Here is a 19,571-nt window from a genome sequence, read left to right on the forward strand (position 1 = left end):
TTCCCCAGACTGATGCAGCTTTAGAGATCTGTGCAATTGCATTGCTTAACCTCTGTTTTTTTTGTTTCTGTGCTTTCAAAATGTTTAAGCTCTGCTTTTACAAGACAGCTGCGCAGTGAACCGTGGGAACGCCAACGGCCTTTCCGATCCAAGTCTCCACCTAATTGTTTGGAGTTCCCCAAATCCAACTTGTCAAGAGTGTTTGCCCTCTTGTAAGGTGGAGGAGCAGCAATCTGTGAATGCCCAACGGTTGAGTGTCTTAAGTAGCTTCCCATCAGCGCTCTTGTAATGGTGTAATCAGAAATCAGCTCGCCCAATGCGGTCTGTGTGTGTCTGTTTGCTTTGGCGGACTGGTGCTTTTTTAACTCCACGCACGCTTGGGAACCTGACGGCAATTAGACGTGGTGTTAGGCTAGCTCAAGAGATCATCCGGGCACAGCTGTCTGCAGGCTACTTGCATTACTGGCAAATGTTGTGCCTGCAAACTGGGAGAGACTGCTGCTGTCGTGTCTTTTCAGCAGGAAGGACGGACTCATTCTACTGACGGATCAAGTTGAGCCTTTGTGACCGTGGGTTTGACCTCACTCAGCTCTTTACATCGCGCTCTATGCCGACGCGTTTCTGACCAAAAAGCGGACCCGTTTGTGCCGGAACTACACAATGATTAGCGTTTTTTTAAGAGTCCTCGAGCAAGGCACTCTAATTTCATAAGATTATTGTGTGTGTGCCCAAATAAATTCTGAATGAAATGAGGTATTTAACCCTCACTCACAAGATAAAGGAACTTCTTTGCTGCTGTTGCTCCAGATCCACGGTGCCGTGCTGCACAGAGTCACACATCCATCCTCATGACATTACATCAGCCCTACTAACTGCTGCTGTTGGACCTGCTTGAATGCGCTGCAGTGTGTGGATGAAGCAGCATACGTAATCTTCCCTAGAAAAAATGACCTCCGGCTCTTTGCTCTCCCAGTAAATTGCAGTTCATGGGGTAAATTGATTAGCGGTGGAGCCTCCCTGCAGCGCAACATCATAGGCCTGCAGCCTTTTTTTATTTTTATCTCACATTAAATCATAATATGTATTTTTTTACTGTAGACATACAACTGAAAATGTATTTTTATTTTTTTTTATCACTACACAGGCAACACAAGCGTACATTCCCGACCATCAGTATTAGCAGTTTCCATCTGTCTGATGGCTGTAATGCAAACTGGCAACAATTTTCATATCTGTGCATTGCTTAAAATTGCAAACGTTTCCGTATTCATACCAGCTTTGAATTCACATGTGAGCTGTCATGTGACTGTACCGTGAGGGAAATGACTGCACAATCACATGACGCTCTCTCCTATAGAAAGGAAACAACTCACGTTTGAATAGATCATATCTGATACAGTGGGGGAAGAAGTGCAATGGTTGGCTGCAGTGTGATTTCCTTTCACTTTCAAAGTCACCAAACTATTGTTTACGGTTGATACAAACAGCATCCGTGGACTATGGATTTTCTGATTTCAAATCTGCTAATCAATCACAGTTTATTTGTTTTTTATCAAGATCATATTGTTGTCATAGTGTTCCAGTAAGAATACATCTATTTTCTTAACTGCTTCTTCATTCCAGAGCCCTTTGATAGGAGCCTATCCCAGCACACTTCATAGGAATTTTGACAATCTGTCAGCTATCCAAGTATCTACTGTACATGTGAGTGTGTCTGTGAGCATCACTGATAAAATCCATTGGTATTCTGCTGTGTTGATTTATGCGTGTGTGTGTGTGTGTGTGTGTGCGCGTGCCTGCCTGCCAGCATTTGCATGCGCGCATGTGTTGTGTGGAAATGTCAACACAGACGGAGTATGACAGAGCTTGGCACAGATGGCCTTCCTGTCATCTTTGGCTCTTTCCACAGCGTGACACCGGATGAACCTCACAGAGAGAGAGAGAGAGAGAGAGAGAGAGAGAGACAGTGGTTTGGATTAAACAAGGAGCTGTGAGAGGAGCACAGGGTGGTAGCGGGCAAACACATGGCTGACCTTTTAGGGCAAAAGAAAACATTTCGTTGTATGTACTAGCTGCTGGGTCAGCTGCAGACTTTTCTCTTGGACGTAGCGCACTGATGCAGATCCTAGTGGTGCATGGATCATGTTCTGCAGGGACAGATGGTTAATGGCAGGAGAGGAACTTGGGGAGTGGGGGGACTATTGAGCTATTACATGTCTGTTATATTGAAATTTGCATATCTTTCACCTTCACATTTCCTCTTACCCCAGGAATGGAGCTTGAGTATATGCTAATAATCTCCAGTAACACGAGATTGTCTTTGAGCAGCCGTGTAAATGGGTCCTGCAAAAAAAAAGTGGTGCATGTGTATCAGGGTCTGGTATCGGTACTCGATACCTTAAAAGGTATCGACCGAAACAACCCAGGACCAAGTAGTGTCAAACTTTCTCCAGTGTATACGATACCGCAGATCTAGAATAAAATGACTGCTTGTGTGTTTTGCTAGCAGCCAATCGCCACAAGCGTTCTTTGATTTAATTAAAACATGTGATAAACCTTTGATTTGTTTTCCACTGAAAAGGATGTTCACTAAATAGAGATTGCGTCTGTGATGAAATATGAATATTTTGATGATTACCGGGATCATATTGTGAATTGCGATTATATTCTAGCCAGGATACTTGTGACATAAAATGTTCATATTGTCACATACCTAGACATTCCTCAACATATTGGAGCAATGCTTGCTCCTCACCCAGGTCCCTTTTCTGTACAGCTCTGTGTGCACATACCAACAGTTATTGTCAACACATTCCCTGACCCCAGAGCAGTGCGGCAGAGCTCTTTCAGCTCTCTGTTATGGTTTGTCTCCGTAGTTATTTACTCTCTATTTGAAGGGATGGCTTTCCTGTCTCCGCTAGTTGAAAGACGACGTGTGACCTGAGTGGCATGTAGCGTAAGAAGACAATGCAACGGACCCTGCACTGGTGCTCTTGTGTGGTACGGCGTCGTTGCATCCGCACGCTCAATACGACTCGGCAGCAATTAGTACAGTGTAGTGCAGGTGGGAGAGGCAGACAGAGAGAGAGAGAGAGAGAGAGAGAGAGGGGAAGAAAAAGACAGCGAGCCCGGCTGCCTGTCTGTCTCTGCCTTTGATGGGCCTGCCTCCACCATCTGAATCGTTTCAAGCCTGCGTTGCCTAGCTACAGCGAGCAGAGGATGCAGGGATGGGAGGGGACAGAGAGGCTGACGGTGAGTTGATGTCTCTCCGCTGGGTGCAGAGTAAACGAGTCCGTGGACTCCTCACCCCTTACTGTGTCTCACTCTCGCTCTCTCTCTCTGTGTCAGTTTTGGAAAAATGAAAGCCAGAGCTGCAACGATAAGTCAATTAATGGATTTGTCGATCGACAGACTTTGGACTTTTTTTTTTAATTGGCAAAAGGATTAAGCAACAAAATAATCATCAGGATTAATGGATAATGAAAATAACCTGTAGTTGTAGCCCTAATAACAGCTCTCATCAGATGAACAACTGATGCAAGATCAGAGCGCCGTGTGATTTGCACCTTCATGATCGTGCATCTTTGTGAAAGTGGGGTAATGTTCCTGCTCCAAGAAACGACTTGTTAATTAAACAGTGTTTCCACCACTGAGGCAGTTCTGCTGACACACTTTCGATTACATTTGTGTCTTCGCCCTTGTGCTCGTCTCTGGAAAACACCAGACTCTGGATGTTCAGAGCAGCGAATGTAAACGGAGGCTCAATCACTACAGACTCAGAGGAGAAAATGGCAGAATCCACATTTAAGTTACTCTTAAGTCTCACTGTCATCAGCGTTCGTACGCAGCCTCAACAGGCAGATGGAAGTATAATAGCTGATGCTGCAATGCCGTTACGATGAACTACACTGTTAAGCCTTAAGTGCCTGGAGAAGAAAATATACGAGCTCCTGCTGGACTCACTTCATGAAATGTCGATAACAATTTGCGAACGTCATCTTTATGTCCTTGCAAAATCATTCGCTGCCTTCTTCTTTATCCCCTTTTAAACATCGCTTTCTAGCTCACGTTTTGGCTTCTTGTATGTGCTCCGACTACGGCCTTTACGATGTTTTTTTTTTATTCTTTCTTTGGGAAAACCTGTCCTCTGTACTCCCCTTCCCTGCTCTGTGCCGTTTCATTTCACCATCAATTACAGCCATCCGTCAAGTGTAGAAGTAATCAACGGCAGCGGTCCACACGGGTATACATAGCCAGGTACGCTGCCAGGGAACGTCGCTGTGACAAATCACTGTGACGGATTGTTTGGAATTTGGGGGGCTGCTCGGCTGCTTTAACGCAGCGCCCGCTGCACAAAGCGGTACGGCTGAGGTCCTTGTGAGTCCAGGAAGTCCTCCCCTGTCAGAGCAGGACATGACTGTGGAGGCAGACGGGAGGTGTGTTTGTGTACATGGAACTTTGACCTTCCGTGGACGTAACAGTATATGTGTGCTTGTATAGGACAGTGGGAGAGGGTACGGACGTCTTAACTGTTAATCTTGTACACATATGCCTCATCTTAAGACATCGGGAAGTGATGGAAACGAGATGTCGTGGCTTCTGCGTGAATCCTCTGAAACCGAGAAGTTATGAGAAGGACCACACACACACACACGATGCGCACGTATGTGATTGAGTTCTGCTGAAGTCATCAGTTTTCTGTGTAGTTGTTCATTCCCCCTCCATCCTCTCGTCCCTGTTGGCTTTTCCTTTATAAAAGCTCAGCTCTTTTCCTCCGATTTCCTGACTATAACCCACTGGAATGTGAGCAGCTGATATTGCTATTAAGGTGTTTCACTACATAAAAGTCTTATCGGTGCAGCTTTCACTTCCGCTCCGACTTATCGCCACACGCTGTTCAAATGAAAACACGGCGGCTGTGTCAGTAAGTGGTACAGCGGTGAATGCCATAACACAGATAGCACACTTTCCTGCTGTGCTCCCTGCCAAGCGCCTCCTTACCCAAGGTGGGAGCCACTTAAAGGGCCCAACGCACTGACGGTCGAAGAAATGACGCGCCTCATTTGACGCACAGCAGTGGGTGCTCTCAGATTCAAAACACCACACAACCGGCAGTATTTCAGGGAGAACTTCGATATTTAGGCAACAACGTGACATTGGCGTCACGTTATCCTTTACATGGAAGACGTATCACTCTGTGGGAGTTTTTTGGGGAAAAAAATCAATGGGTGTGCTTCAAAAAGGCCCGTCGGACGCTTTCAGTGCGTTGGCGCCACATGGGGTCAAGATCTGCTCTCTGCCGCACGTTCACAGCCCATACATGACTCAGTAACGATGCCCACTGAGCAGTTAACCTCCGTTTTCCCTCTCCTCTCGGCGTGTTACTGTTCTTCTTTCTCACATTACAAGACACACACACACACACGTACACAGAAGTGTTATCAGGGCCAACTCACAGTATCATGCGGCGCAGCAGTCACACGGGTTGAGCTGTGATAAGTACTGGATGGAAACGGTGGGCTTTGCCGCTCCAACCTTCACTCTAGAAGCCGAGAGCTTAGATTGTTAAAGGTAAATCTGCAGTGGTTTTAATATACGTTGTTATTGTCGCGCTGCTTTTCGAAGGACAGCTTGACTTTGCTTTGCTTCGCAATCCTTAGATCACACTGACACCCATCAAATCTGATTCAAGATCTCAAATCATCACTCATCTGTGGTTGAGCCATATTGCAGCGTGTCAAACACAGTCTGAATTAAAGTGACATAAAGTCTACCCGGCTTCACGCTCACTGCTACAATGAGGCAGCACGGTGCTTCTTTTAGCCAATATATTTTCAATCAGCAGCTACATCTTGTGCTCTTTTCTCCATCACTCCGTTACCAGATGTGCTGTGCGCTGCTTATCTTAGCCGTGTGGGCGTATTGTTTGATAGCATGCCGTTGACAGCCTGCGCTGCGCCATCTGGATCCCCTCAGGCCGGCACCTCAGAAAAGCAGCCGAAACAAACCCCAGCAGAGGGCCTTCCTGTCTGGGCTGATGTTGCAACTCGAAGCCACCCTCACGCTAACCATAATATCACACATATTCCTGTTCACAGTGTAACTAACGGCGGCAGGAAGGGCATCGGTTTCCTCTTGTCCTGGAGGTGGCGGAGGTGCATGTTGCAGAGTTAAAATGAGGCACAGGTGGCAACTGTGATCTATACTGAACCTGGATTGGACTTTTGGAAAAGACCGATTTCTGTGATGCAAGTGTAGCTGCTAAATATAGTGCTATGGAAGAGGAAACATGAATTCAACCAAGTCAACCTTGTGTTTGAGTGAATTTTCAAAATAAATCTTCTCTTGGAGGAAAGACAGAAATGATTTAGTCGAAAGCTCGTAAGCAGTTGACAGTTGAGCTGGCAACTAGTCTGGACCAAAGTCGAGCAAAATACGAAAGTGAATAGTTTTTGTTACTGCTAGCAATATTGCAACAAGTTGTTAAATGTTGCACTGATAAAATTGCACCCTCCTTAATAAATGGGTGTGGAAAATAACTAAATATATGAATGAAGGTAACCCCTCTTATTAGGAATGGACAGTATGGACAAAGCCTTGATCATGTTTCATGTTATTTTTCATTTGCGATATCGTGATATAATAAAAGTCTGGGGAAAATCAACCAAGACACTGTTTATGGATAAAATGATTACATGGTGTTTTTCATAAAATACATACCTAACAAATCAAATTACTTCTTCACATTGATGCACAAAATCATAAAAAGAAATCTCTAAAGCAGTCCTGCTCGTTGATTTGCAACAATGCCCACCGTAGCCTAAACCTGAAGTGTGCAAGCACAAGTTTGTTTCCACACTCCAGTGGGCGGCGTATGCACCTGTCACTGGTTTGCCAATAAGAAGAAGAAGAAGAAAAAAAAGGTGATGCTGTGCAGAGGAGAGCTTTAGTGGCTGTCTTCTTTTTGGCTGTCTTCCATCTTCCTTTAGGTGTGCTTGTGTGTTTTCTGCATAAATAGTGCAACACATGTGGCTTAAATCCACACACCGACCCATTCCCTCCAACCTTTGTTCATCCTACCTCCCTAACAATGCGTAACCGTCACCCCCCCCCCCCTACTTCATTTCCTCTCCCACTTCCTGAAACGCAGGAAGTCGGGTGCTGGAGAGAAACTGGGGAGGAGTGGAACCACACCAAAGGTCACTGACGGCAGCCGTGTAGAGGGACACGCCCCGTTTCTGTGGCCAGTCGGCTTCCTGTGTTCAAAATGTGACATCACCAGTTTAAAGATTATTTATGTGAAAGTATAAACGTTTTTATCTCACGAAACAGAAAGTCAGCGTTCAGGTTATTTTGTAACACGCTCGTACGTGTGAGTGCGCTGTGGCGTGCACTGAATACGTCACCAACAGTTGAGCGTCTTGTGTGCGCGCAGCATCATTAATCCACCTTCAGTTCTCCTTCACTGCTCTTTGCTTCTTCCCACACACCCATCTTTTATTCAGCACCGTGTGTCACTTCCTCCTACATTATGGCTGTGTGTGTGTGTGTGTGTCTGTGTGTGTGTGCGCCCTTTGAGGCTCCTCAAGTGGCTCTCGAACACAAAAAGACAGCAGTTCAAAAGAGTTAAGACACAATAGCGTCGGCTGGCATGTGTGACCTGCAGTGTACTGAGAGAGGCTGTGTGATCTCAGGTATGCTCCGTAGTCGCCGTGGTATAGTGTGTTTTAATGGTGGATCAGTTTTACATCACCGTCTTCAATTCCACAAGGTTTTCTACTGAAGCTGGTTGACCTTTCCTTCTTCACTCCCCCTCCCACCTCTGCTCTCATCCCTCTCTTTTTTCACATCCTTCCCCTCTCATCTCTATTACCTTCTATCATTTGCTCTCCTCCCTCCTCTCGTCGCCCCTGCTGTCTCTCTCTCTCTCTCCCCGTCCATCATGTTTCAAAGGCGTCACTGCCGTCACTTCACTCTCAGCTCTCATTATCAGCTCGTCGCTCTTCCTCCGTCCCTCCTGCTTCTCTCCTGTATCTGTTTTCTCTTTCTCTCTATTAGTCTGGGTGTTGGTCCCTTCCTCCTGACCCTTCCTGTTTCACTGACATCATCCAAGAAACCAGGAAGCCGCTGATGGGGTCACCACCCCACACAATGTCCTTTGTGTGTGTGTGTGTGTGCGTCATAGTTTTTGTTTAGTTTCCTTGCTTGTGTTGAGACTTCAAGCGTTAGTATTACAGTTTTAGGTAATGATTAACCTAGAACTTATGTCAACAAATGTTTCACCTGAGGTTGAGCAGGATATTAAATCTCTTCACCAGGCCTCTATAATAATGAAGCGGCTGCGGAGATATAGTACCAATCAGCTGTTCAAACAACGGGGGTTCTCTGTTTCGCTCGCCACAAATTGATTGTCTATAATTTAACAATAAAACATTTTTTTTTGCCTAAGGGGTTTATTTGAGGCAAAGAACTGGGACAAAAAATGAATATGTATACATAAATTCAATGGTTTCCCGTAGCAGCCGTCAGCCAGGCAGCAGTGTCAGTAGCTGCAAGCGCGTCCAATAAAAAGGAAGCTTTGGATGTGCATTTTTCACATTTTATAGGCTAAACAATCGCCTAATACAAAAAAATTGCTTTTATATGATTTGATACATGAATTAGTCTATGGACTTCAGTCACTTTTAATCTTGTGTATCTTCGAGTTTCAAATCAAAAATGTATGTTTTAAATTCATAGTAAATGCAAGCTCAGTCTTAAATGCGGTTGTCCTATTTAGCTTACGCACGTCTTTTCTACTTGCTCTCATATGTGTGAAAAGACTTTGCCGCTCACCTGTATCTGCAGACTCTGAGAATAAATGTGGTCCAGACCTGCTGTCACAGTTCACCAGCTCATCGAGCGCTCAAAGATCTTCTTCTTGGGATTTATTGCGCGTTCTATTGCCAGCTGCTGTCTTAATCTGGTGGTTGTTCCCAGGTTGTACGTGTTGTTTACAGACACACAAACTAAATCTATACCTTTACTGTGTGTTTAGCTTAGCACATCGATTCACAAACCGCCGTTTAAACTGTCGGCCGACAGATTGTTTTTCCGTTCAGTTTGGTCCATTGCGAGAGACGCGGTCAACCCCTAAAACCAATCCCACACATTTAACCTCCACGATGGCTTTTAGTTGTTTTGGCAAACACACCACAGCCTTGTGTTCATTGCTTGCGATTCCTAACTCACTGAACTGATGATCCTGTCTTTATTAGTACTAATGTATTGTTTCCCCTCTTTCTTTCTTTCTTTCTTTCTTTCTTTTTAGATCTGCCCATGGAGTACAACCCCTCAGATCATCCCCGGGCCAGCACCATCTTCCTCAGCAAGTCACAGACCGACGGTGAGCATTGAGAGCACCTCGCCTCTTTTGAAACTTCCACACATGAAGTGTGAAGGGATTGTTGGCGAGCGGGCACGTTGAAAACATGCAAAGGTGTCTGCCAATGTTAAATATGTCCGGCACACACAGGACCTTTTTGAAGAGGCCACTGGAGTGTGAGGCGAGGGGAAGTTGTGTCATGTGCTACTGTGAAGGCTCTTAGACTTGTGTGAGTGTGTACTAGGCACCAATGTAAATGATTCTTTCTAGTTTCTACTTTTACTTTTGGTTGATTCAGTTCTTTCGGCGTCCTCCTGACGTCTGGAGACTGTAGCTTGAAGAATGTGTTGTGCAATTTTAAAGCATCAGTCCAAATAAGTAAGCTCATCACACATACTTGGATACAATTCCACACAGCTTTCAAGTGTAAATCCTGAAGCCTATACACAGCAATGTGGGCATCTCCAGAATGCATTAGACACGCTCATTTCAGATGGTTCCATCAAAGATCTGTGTGTTTTTTTTCATCACTACGCCACTTCACATCACCTCTCTTCCCTCAGGGCCCCGACGACCATTCATGTTGCCTGTATGTTGTTATCAGTTTGCCATTGATCCTCAAAAAAAACCCAAGTCATTCAAAGAGCGGTGTCGCCATATACTGTACGTGGCAGATTGCACATTAAGCCAGAACGCAGCCTGCAAAGAATCATTTCAAAAGGTGTCTTTAACGTTTCAAAGTCAGACAATGGCCGCCCGCTTCGTGGCAAAGAAAGGTGTTCGATTGATGCGGGGATTTCAGATGTGGAGCCACACAAAAGTACCGTTGATCAACATCCTTTTATCCGCCATGAAGGCTCCAGGCAGGCTCCCGTGGAAATTTTATAGCAGCTGCCTCGGCGTCTGATTTTTTTTCTGAGGCACACCGCGTCGTTTTGATCATCTCTCTCTCAGGCAGAGAGAGACTGATCCTGTAGCAGCCTGGACCCCCTCAGACTGACAGTAATGCATCTTAATCAATTGAAATGTGATGAAGTTGGTTTCTGAGATTCAGCTAAGACACAATCTGTGTACTTTTGACGATAAGAGGCTTGATTTTTTGTCCCATTTGCAACGCTGGTTTTGTAGCCCGGAGGCTGATCTATTGATCTGATCTTTTATCAGCCTCATCAAGCTCTCGTGTGAACGTCTGCTGGCCTGTTTTCACAACATATTGTACATGAATGAATACCAATGCTCAGGAAACACAGAGACAATTTGGACTTTGTGTTTTTTCAGTTCCCGTGCCCAACAAGAGAGGTAAGCATGTGTGTGTCTGGTCTCTGTGGGCGTGTCGCACTCCGCTCACTGTGTGTTTCTGGGCTTCACTTTTCACGTGGTCACAAGCTTTATTGTCTTCCTGTACTTGGATCTGTATGTATTTCTGTCAGCGGGTGACGTGCCTCCACTGTTGAGCTGCTGATATCATGTCGTGTGTGTGTGTGTTTGTGCCCATGTGCATGTCGCTCTGTAAGATGCACCAGTATGAATAGGGCTGCAAAAAAAAAAAGCAAACAGTTTGTTTCCCCAGACCAGCGGAGCTTAAGACGTCTCTCCTACAGAGGATGTGCGAATGATTCCACCGGGAGGAGGAATCTGGGATTTGACACGAGCACCGCTGCGCATCTTTGCGAAGAGTATTAAATGTGTCAGAACAATTATTTTCTTACTTATTATTTCAGAAATCAATACGGAAACGACTGCGGTCGGGATTGTTTTTCTCTCACTAAAACACGAAGCCCTAGTTATGAAGCGAGAGCTTGCTGCTGTTTGCTAGAAAGCAGCGCACACAGTCTGCTCTGCCCAGAGGAAGAAAAACAACACACAGTGCATTAGAGTGTGTGTGTGTGTGTATGTGCGTGTCACGGAGGTGAGAGGCGCCAGACAGCTCGCTACGTCACTGTGTGCGTGATGCTGCGCTCTGCATCTACTCTGGTTTTGCTTTGCCACCGATCTCATTCCCGCATATTCAAACACAGTTTTCTTAAGCTTCAGTGATAGGGAACTTATAAACCCTGGATAAACGCTGCTCCCTGTCTGTGAGGGTTGTGTACTGCCACTCACACTGAGCTCCAGCGTTTGTGTGTGTGTGTGTTGCTGCCTGACGCCTGTTCTCTCGTCTTCCCTTTTCAGTTCGAGAGAAACGGAAGAGCCTTTACATCAACCATGTAAGTAAGAGAAAGGCTACTGTGTGTGTGTGTGATGCATTAAAACGGCAGTCGTGTATCTTACACAAAGGCTGAAGACGACTGTGTCATTTAATTGTCAATTATCTGGAAGTGAAAATACAATTGTGGATATAATTGTGGTGCAAATGGTGATTTTGCTGTCTTGTATTTCTTGCAAGTTCACACACATTTCGGAGAACAAGGTAAAGTCCTCAAAATGACCCTTTAAAATAACCCTTTTATCATTGTACATCAAACCACACAGGTTCCACTTTTAGTCGTAGTCACGTGTGTGTGTGCGTGCGTGTGTGTGTGTGTGTGTGTGTGTGTGTGTGTGTGTGTGTGTGTGTGTGTGTGTGTGTGTGTGTGTGTGTGTGTGTGTGTGTGTGTGTGTGTGTGTGTGTGTGTGTGTGTGTGTTGTGAGCTGAAAGATGCAGTTACATGTCATTATTTAGATGTAGTAACAACAACATCGTCACATTATGGTGGAGTTCATCTTTGGCCATCACTCCTTCAGCCCCCGAGGTCAGCAATTAGTAATATTCTACTGGTGAATCAGTGTGTTTATCTTGAAAAGAATAACCATTATTTTAATTTTGAGCAAAAAAAAAATATATAAATAAAAAAAGAGGAATAATCCAATTGACATAAAAAAAAAAAAAGCTCTGGTTCAGTATGTGCCAGGAGCAAATGAGCGTATTAAAAGTAAGTTCATCACTGAAGTTCTCTCTGAAGATGCACTCCACCATAACTGCCATTCCCGCATGAGACCAAGTGACACGCTGACAGATCACAGAGAGCATTAGTTTGTGCTCTTACAGATGCCCTACTTTCCTTGTCTGTTAGCGGTCCGAGTAGGACTGAAATAGAGAATGACTCTCTGTTTGTGTGTGTGTGTGTGTGTGTGTGTGTGTGTGAACTCCAGCATCATGCAGGCCCGGTGAGACGGAAGTACAGCTCCTGCTCCACCATATTCCTTGACGACAGCACCGTCAGTCAGCCCAACCTCAAATACACCATCAAATGGTAACTGTTTGTGCCTAACAGGAAATAATTCACAATCTAATGTTCAAGCTCTAATCCTGCTTTTAGTTTTGAAATTAATTGCTTTTATTGTGTTGTCTTTACAGCGTAGCCCTGGCAATATACTACCACATAAAGAACAGGTATGATCATCTCTCTCAGTCTGCGGTCCTTTTCATAATCCCCTCATCAAATATCAGCATCACAGGTTAGCCAAATGAAACCTGGACAGGAATAAATGCCCCTCAGAGCTCATGTCGAAGTGTCAAAGTCTTTCGATATTGTGACATGTCTGTCTGATGGCTGACTCCATAAGAGGCCCGAGTGAGCTGGAATAAACTGTGGTCTCTGTGAAGTCATATTTCAAAAAGAAATGAGTCTCATGCCATCTGTTTTTTTTGTTTCTATCGCACTACTTTATCTGTTTGTCATTCCAGGGATGTCGACGGAAGAATGTTGGTCGACATTTTCGACGAGAAACTGCACCCGCTCACGGTAAGGCCTTAACTGAAGATGCGTTTCCATTACGTGAATGCTGTGGAGCTGTCGGCACTCATCAGCAAGACAAACCACACAAGCAAACACACACACACACACATTGAGCTCGCAGCTCGTGTTTTTCCATTTCGGCAAACGATCCCATCGAGTGCCTGTTGAATGGAGTGAATCTCTCATTTTCATTTGCTGTCTTCTCTTCTAGAAGTCTGAAATTCCTCCGGATTACGAAAAACACGACCCCGAGCAGAAGCAGATCTACCGCTTCGTCAGGACGCTGTTCAGCGCCGCACAGCTCACCGCCGAGTGTGCCATTGTCACCTTGGTAAGTGTGTGTGTATGTGTGTTTCAGTGCTGACACCAGGAGGGAGTGTTGCTTCCTGATTCTCTTTTTGCCCTCCGTCGTCTCATGCGCTGTCCTCTTTCTCCTACCTTCCTTAGACTCTTTTCTCTGGTTTATTTCTTCCTCCTGAATCCTATGAAACGCTCCATACATCCCTCTGGAGATTGTGTCCCCCTCTGAAAATATTGAAAAGTGAACTAATCCTCACAGGAGAGACCAGAGGAATCGGAAGGTCACACATGATTGGTTTGATCCGTGCAGTCTCATTTCAGAATGACTTTGGCGTGTCGGCGTCTGTAGCGAGGATATAATTGGTGCTTCAGTGTGCAGCAGGATCTCTCCCGACCACTAAAGACATCCTGCGCCGCTCACCTGTTTTAAAAACCGTGAAAACAAGGACAGCTTCTATCCCCATTCTGTCTCATCTCTTTCTCTGTCTCTGCACCTCGAACTCTCTGTTTCTTTTTTTGTTTTGTGTGCTTTCTCTTGTCGTCATCAAACATGACAATTTCCTTCGCAAAGTAATTGGAAGTCTTTATTTTGATTAGGTTATTCATGTGTTATCTAACCGTACAAGCATTTAAAGAAAACATATCCACACTTAAATGAATAAAGAATAAGGTTATTTCACTGCTGCTGTTTTACCCTTACTTATTATTTATAGTTATAATAATATTTGAGCTGGAGCTCAAAGGTCTTTACAATAAAAGAAAAATGAAAATGCTAAATATTTAAGCAAGGGCAAATACACAATAATATTATAAATTGATAAAAAGACAATAAAGTATAAAAAACAAAAAAAACATTATGAATGATAACAAAAATTAAGAAGAATGACATTTATATTTACCAAATTAAATGAATAGGTTTTCAGCTCTTGGTTCCATAATTTTGGAGCATTTAAAAATAAAATATCTGCGCTGCCTATTTTCTTTTGCGCTTAATTGTGTGTATTGTATGTATACTATAAAGAGTCTACAATGTAGGCCGGTCCCAAACCATTAAGAGCTTTACAAAACAAGTCAAAAGTCAATCTATTCTAAAGGATACTGGGGGCCAATAGAGTGAAGCTATAAACCAGGGAAGTAAGCTCTCTCTTCCTTGTTTTGGTTAAAAGGCTGCCAGTACAGTTCTGAATAAGTTGAACTTGTTCAATTGGCTGTAAACCCCCCCCCCCCCCCCCCCCATCCCCATCTGCCCAGAAACATCTCTTTCCACACTCGGTCGCTCTGGCCGACACCAGTCCAGTGTCCCCAGAGACTGGAGAGTGCGGGGTTAATAGGGCTGGCCTGGTGGCCTTGTATCGAGTTGCTCTGCTTCCTGACAGATGCACAAATGTGTGAACTGCATGTCGGGCGGGGGGGGGGGGGGGGGGTTGTGTCTAGACAGTGATGTGAAAGCAAGCACATTGATGCACAGTATCTGTAATGTTCCTGTGTCTTTCTCCATGTACAGGCGTACTCCAGCCAAGATGTGTCAGACTTAACTAAATCACATGTGCACACACACACACACACACACACACACACACACACACACACACACACACACACTGGCACATGGCCTGCCTCGTCCAGTCCCCCAGAGTAAAGTCTGGCATGCCACCAGTAATTGAATAGGGCCGATGGGCCGATGGCTGGTGGTTGTGCGGTTAGCTTCGCCGACACGGCTAACTTTAGTCTTCCTTCCCTTCCCAATCATCACGGCGTTGGATAGGGACGGGACGGGAAGGCGGAGGGGATCGAGACGACGGAGACTCTTTCGGGAACACGGGTCGTGTTCAAGACTTCCAGTAGGAGACGCTGTGGACACGTTGCTCTTTGTGGCATGTGAAGCTACAGCTCCACGGCTCAGACTCTAACAATACCAAAGCCACAAAGGGCAGAGGTCATTCATTGGTGTGTCACACGGAAACTATTAGTTTAGAAACATTTAGCACACTTGTAGACATTAGAGACCTGCATACTGTTATCACTGGTTCTGTATATTGTCAATTATCCCAGCAGAAGCTCGAATAAGTCCAGTTGATTGAAGGAGATATAGAATAGATATTAGAGAGTGAATTATGAGCCGTTTATCTTGCCAACACTAGCTCTAAGTCTCCAGTTTATCATACATCTAACGATAAAAATATTGTCATTTGAAATGTGTGTTTTTATGTAAATCACCGCTATAGATGACTTAAACACAGTAAAAGGAAATAGTTAATGAAAATAATAAGTATTTTAGTTCATTGGCTATCGGCCTATTACAGATGGACTGTAGTGAGATCGTTATCTTATTAGATACAACAGATGTTGACAAACATCTGCATCATTTTCAGTAATAAATCGCAATATATCACGATGTTTGATATCGCAATAACGCAGTATCGTGACTTGAGTATCGTGATGATATTGTATCGCGGGGCCCTCCCTAAATCAGAATCACAAAATGAATTCATTTGAGTGTGATGTGGCTGCACAGGTCCACCGTTTGCCTCTGGGGTCTTTGTTGCGCCTCTTTGTAGCGTTTCCTCTCTGTGCCGTTGCATTCACATCCCCCCAGCATGTGGCTCCGGCTCTCATGTCATGCGGGCTTTCTTCAATGTTTGCAGCCAGAGGAGTGTATCCGTGGTGTCTGTTGGCAGGCTCTGGGCCACAACAGAGATGGGGTTAGCACCGCCTGCAGGCACACAGCCCAACCCAGCACGACTTGTCCAATTAGCCACCTGAGCTGTGCTAGTGGGCAAGTGAAGCCAGGCTGCAAAATAGGATGAGAGTATGTTTTCTCCGCTCTCCGCCTCTCTATTTGTCCAAACCACAAGGAACCATTTCATATCCATATATGTCCATATAATTAGAGGGCATTAACCATCATCTAACGGACGACCCTCGGCTCTCCGACAGGCTTCTAGGATTCTGTTTAGCTTTTTAAGTCACATGGTGCTGACAGTTCAGTGCACATTCAGACAGTTCTGAGAAGTGGAATCCATCTATTCTTTTTGAGAGCCTTGTCATCTGAGATGACAGATTTCAAAGCTGTCTGAAGTCTGTTCAGCGTTTTATTCATAGAAATAATAAACGTAGTTCCTAGTCAGCCGAGGAAAGAAATGCTGTTCCAAGAATACCTTTTTTTTGTTTGTATTAGATCATTTCTGTCACAAACTTAAGCGAATTACATGTTCAAAAAGCCAGCCATAAGTACTATAAATACTAAAAAAAAGAACAAGACGAAGTTACAGCATTTATGAATACTAAATAAAAGTACAAACTCCATATTGGTAAATGTACATTTAAGCCTGCACACTTTACAGAGAGGCTGTTTGATACCGTTCTGTAGCTTCCATTAGCAAGCCAGACCTTTAGTCGTCTCCTTGCCGTGGATCACTGCAGCTTTCATGCTTTACAGCGACTCTCTAACAAAATGATGATCAGTGGAATCAGCCTCTGTATTACACAAGTATTCCAGCTTGTGAGGAACAGGTGCCTGCGGGCTCAGTGTGCTTTGTGATCTGTAGACGGTGGGAAGTCTGGCTACCGAGAGAGAGAGAGAGAGAGAGAGAGAGAGAGAGAGAGAAATGGAAACGTGGAGAGAGGCAGCGAGAGATATTTTAATGAGCGAGCTCCAGAGGCTGGATTTCATCGGCTTCTGCCATCTTGTTATTGTGTTATTTTCGTCGGCAGGAGACAAACAGCAAAGCAGCAAACTAACTCTGCACATAAATGTAGGCACTCAGGGAGAGTAGAGGCTAATGGATAATACATCAATGCAAGCTTCAGTCATATGTGGTAAAGAACGTATTCATCATATGGAAGAAAAGACCTCAAGGATCTCATTTATGTGCATGATGTAGTTTGCTGAACGATGACTATGTTCTGAGTTATTAACATGTGACGCTTGTCTTTGTTCAAGGTGTATTTGGAGCGGCTCCTGACCTACGCCGAGATCGACATCAGCCCTGTTAACTGGAAGCGCATCGTGCTGGGAGCCATCCTTCTGGCATCCAAGGTGTGGGACGACCAGGCGGTCTGGAACGTCGACTACTGCCAAATTCTCAAGGACATCACTGTGGAGGACATGTGAGTTGCTGCGAAAAAACACACCCAAAATACTGTATGAAATGCTCACACAGGTGAAAGGCCTGTAGACTGAGGTCAGTCACTCTGAATGTGGTTATTAACACACAGGCGGCTCCTAAACAGTATTTAGTTTCTAAAGTGTGTTACTTTGAACCAGTTCCATTTCCTCTGCGTGACAATAATTACCAAACGTAATAATGTGTCTGTGATATGAAGGTGGCAGGAGATGTGTTTCATTATTTCTGTGTAATAAGACATAGCTTTTATAGCCAACTTTTCATTTCCATGGCATGATCTATTGAGGCCAAGCCAAAATAAATTGGCTACAGTTGAGTAGTAGACTTTAAAGCTGGTTTTTAAAGCATTTTTAAAAAACTGCAACCAGTGAATTATTGCATTTTCTGTTAATGGGCCAATTGATTAATGAACTAACTGTGACTGTTGACCTAACATGGTACAATCTCAGCCACTAGAACTATCTTCAGGGTCTTTCTATGCTGAGAGCAGTCAGTGTTTGTGAGCTCAGCCTGGGTTCAAGAGGTGCTCAGAGTCACATGTAGGGAGGTCTGGAGATCCCTCTGCCCGGTTTGTGTGACACATGTGACTTAACTGTCTTCTGTTGTGGCTCTTGGATTGGTCCCAAGAAAGCAGTGAGACGGTAGGTTGGGATAAAGTATGAAGATGTTGTCTGCAGGCCTATACAAAGCATGCACTGATTGAAACCATTTTTATCAGGTTTTCTTGCACCTTTCCCAATGAAGCAATAGTATAAATCCACGTTCCATCATGTCACCAAGCTTGAAACCTGGCTGGTTTGTTAGTTCCTCTGTTAGACAGGGAAGAAGCATCTTGAGCACCACGCTGTCCTGTAGAGTAGACCACATCCCGTCCGGATAGGTTTTTTCTAAAGGGTGAAACACGATGCTGTAGACGTGCCGTCACTGCTGCGACCTCTGACCTCTGCTGCCCTCACACTCCTCTGCACCGGTGGCTGTGTATTCTTGTCCTTGGGCTCAGATTTTACAGAGCAATGGCTCTAATCCACCTGTTTGGGGCGATTTACCGGACGGTGACTTGACTACAGATTTCCTCGGAAGATCAATTTCTTTTTTTTTTAAATCCACGCTCGGTAACTCCCCCCCCCCCCCCCCCCCCCCAGAAACAGAAGCAGCGGTATCAGGCAGAGTTTGGCTACAGTGGAGGCTAAATTTAGCCCGTCTGTTGCTGCATGCCTGTAAATGTGCGTGGGTGGGGAACAGAGGCTCGGGAGAAGAGATGGATAGCGCCTCTTGTGTGCAGGGTACAGCGAGAGAGAAAAGGGAATCGGCCGTGAATGAAGATAAACAGACGAAAGCGTCTGTCAGCGCGCTGCAGCGGGGATCACAGAGCTGTGCAGCATGAGGCAATGACTGACATTAGCATTTTCAGGATGTGGGATCAATATTCTTTGTCACACGTAATGCTCACAGCCCTGTGCTTCGATATCACTCCTTTTCAGTACGAGGAGAGGCTTATGTTTGGTAGGTGCACTGGGGATTTACTTGGTGGATGTGTATTGGTACCGCACACGGGAAAATAACACCCCCTCGTTAGTCTCCGTCTCCTCTTCAGTCGCTCTGTACGCAGTTTATTTGGAGACAATTCAATTTCAACTCTGTTTTCAATCCCAACTACTTCTGGTTCCGAGCTAAATATCTGATCACGCATCCTCTCTTTCTCTCTCTCTCTCTCGCTGAAAAAAAAAAGGAATGAGCTGGAGCGTCAGTTTCTGGAGCTGCTGCAGTTCAACATCAACGTGCCGTCCAGCGTCTACGCCAAGTATTACTTTGACCTGCGCTCCATGGCTGAGGCCAACAACCTCAGCTTCCCCCTGGAACCCCTCAGCAGGGAGAAGGCCCAGAAACTAGAGGTGAGTAGCACACAAGCACAAAAAAAAACTGGAAACAGATTTAGATTTGGGAGTTCAGGTCATATAAAAGAAAATAAATCCTACAATCTGAACCCAATTTCTTGTAGCCTGAGGCTGTGGTATAAAGGAGCTGAGGCTCAGTTCAACACGTGCACACAAATCACACACT

General features: G+C 44.9%; 1 protein-coding gene across 3 annotated transcripts in view; it reads left to right on the plus strand.

The window, feature by feature from the left end:
• Positions 1-19,571, plus strand: part of ccny (cyclin Y) — a 29,379-nt gene that overhangs the window by 5,733 nt on the left and 4,075 nt on the right. The window contains exons 2-10 of one of the 3 annotated variants that reach the window (XM_079181254.1): positions 9,311-9,385; positions 10,643-10,663; positions 11,537-11,596; positions 12,507-12,597; positions 12,702-12,737; positions 13,032-13,089; positions 13,295-13,414; positions 17,327-17,493; positions 19,240-19,402. In XM_079181254.1, coding sequence (XP_079037380.1) covers positions 9,311-9,385; positions 10,643-10,663; positions 11,537-11,596; positions 12,507-12,597; positions 12,702-12,737; positions 13,032-13,089; positions 13,295-13,414; positions 17,327-17,493; positions 19,240-19,402 — 791 coding nt within the window. Of the gene's footprint in view, positions 1-9,310; positions 9,386-10,642; positions 10,664-11,536; positions 11,597-12,496; positions 12,598-12,701; positions 12,738-13,031; positions 13,090-13,294; positions 13,415-17,326; positions 17,494-19,239; positions 19,403-19,571 lie in introns of all 3 variants that reach the window. The other 2 variants (XM_079181252.1, XM_079181253.1) reach the window with 2 other exon arrangements.

The sequence above is a fragment of the Pholis gunnellus genome (assembly GCF_910591455.1).
Source record: "Pholis gunnellus genome assembly, chromosome: 20".
In the NCBI taxonomy this organism is placed as follows: domain Eukaryota; kingdom Metazoa; phylum Chordata; class Actinopteri; order Perciformes; family Pholidae; genus Pholis; species Pholis gunnellus.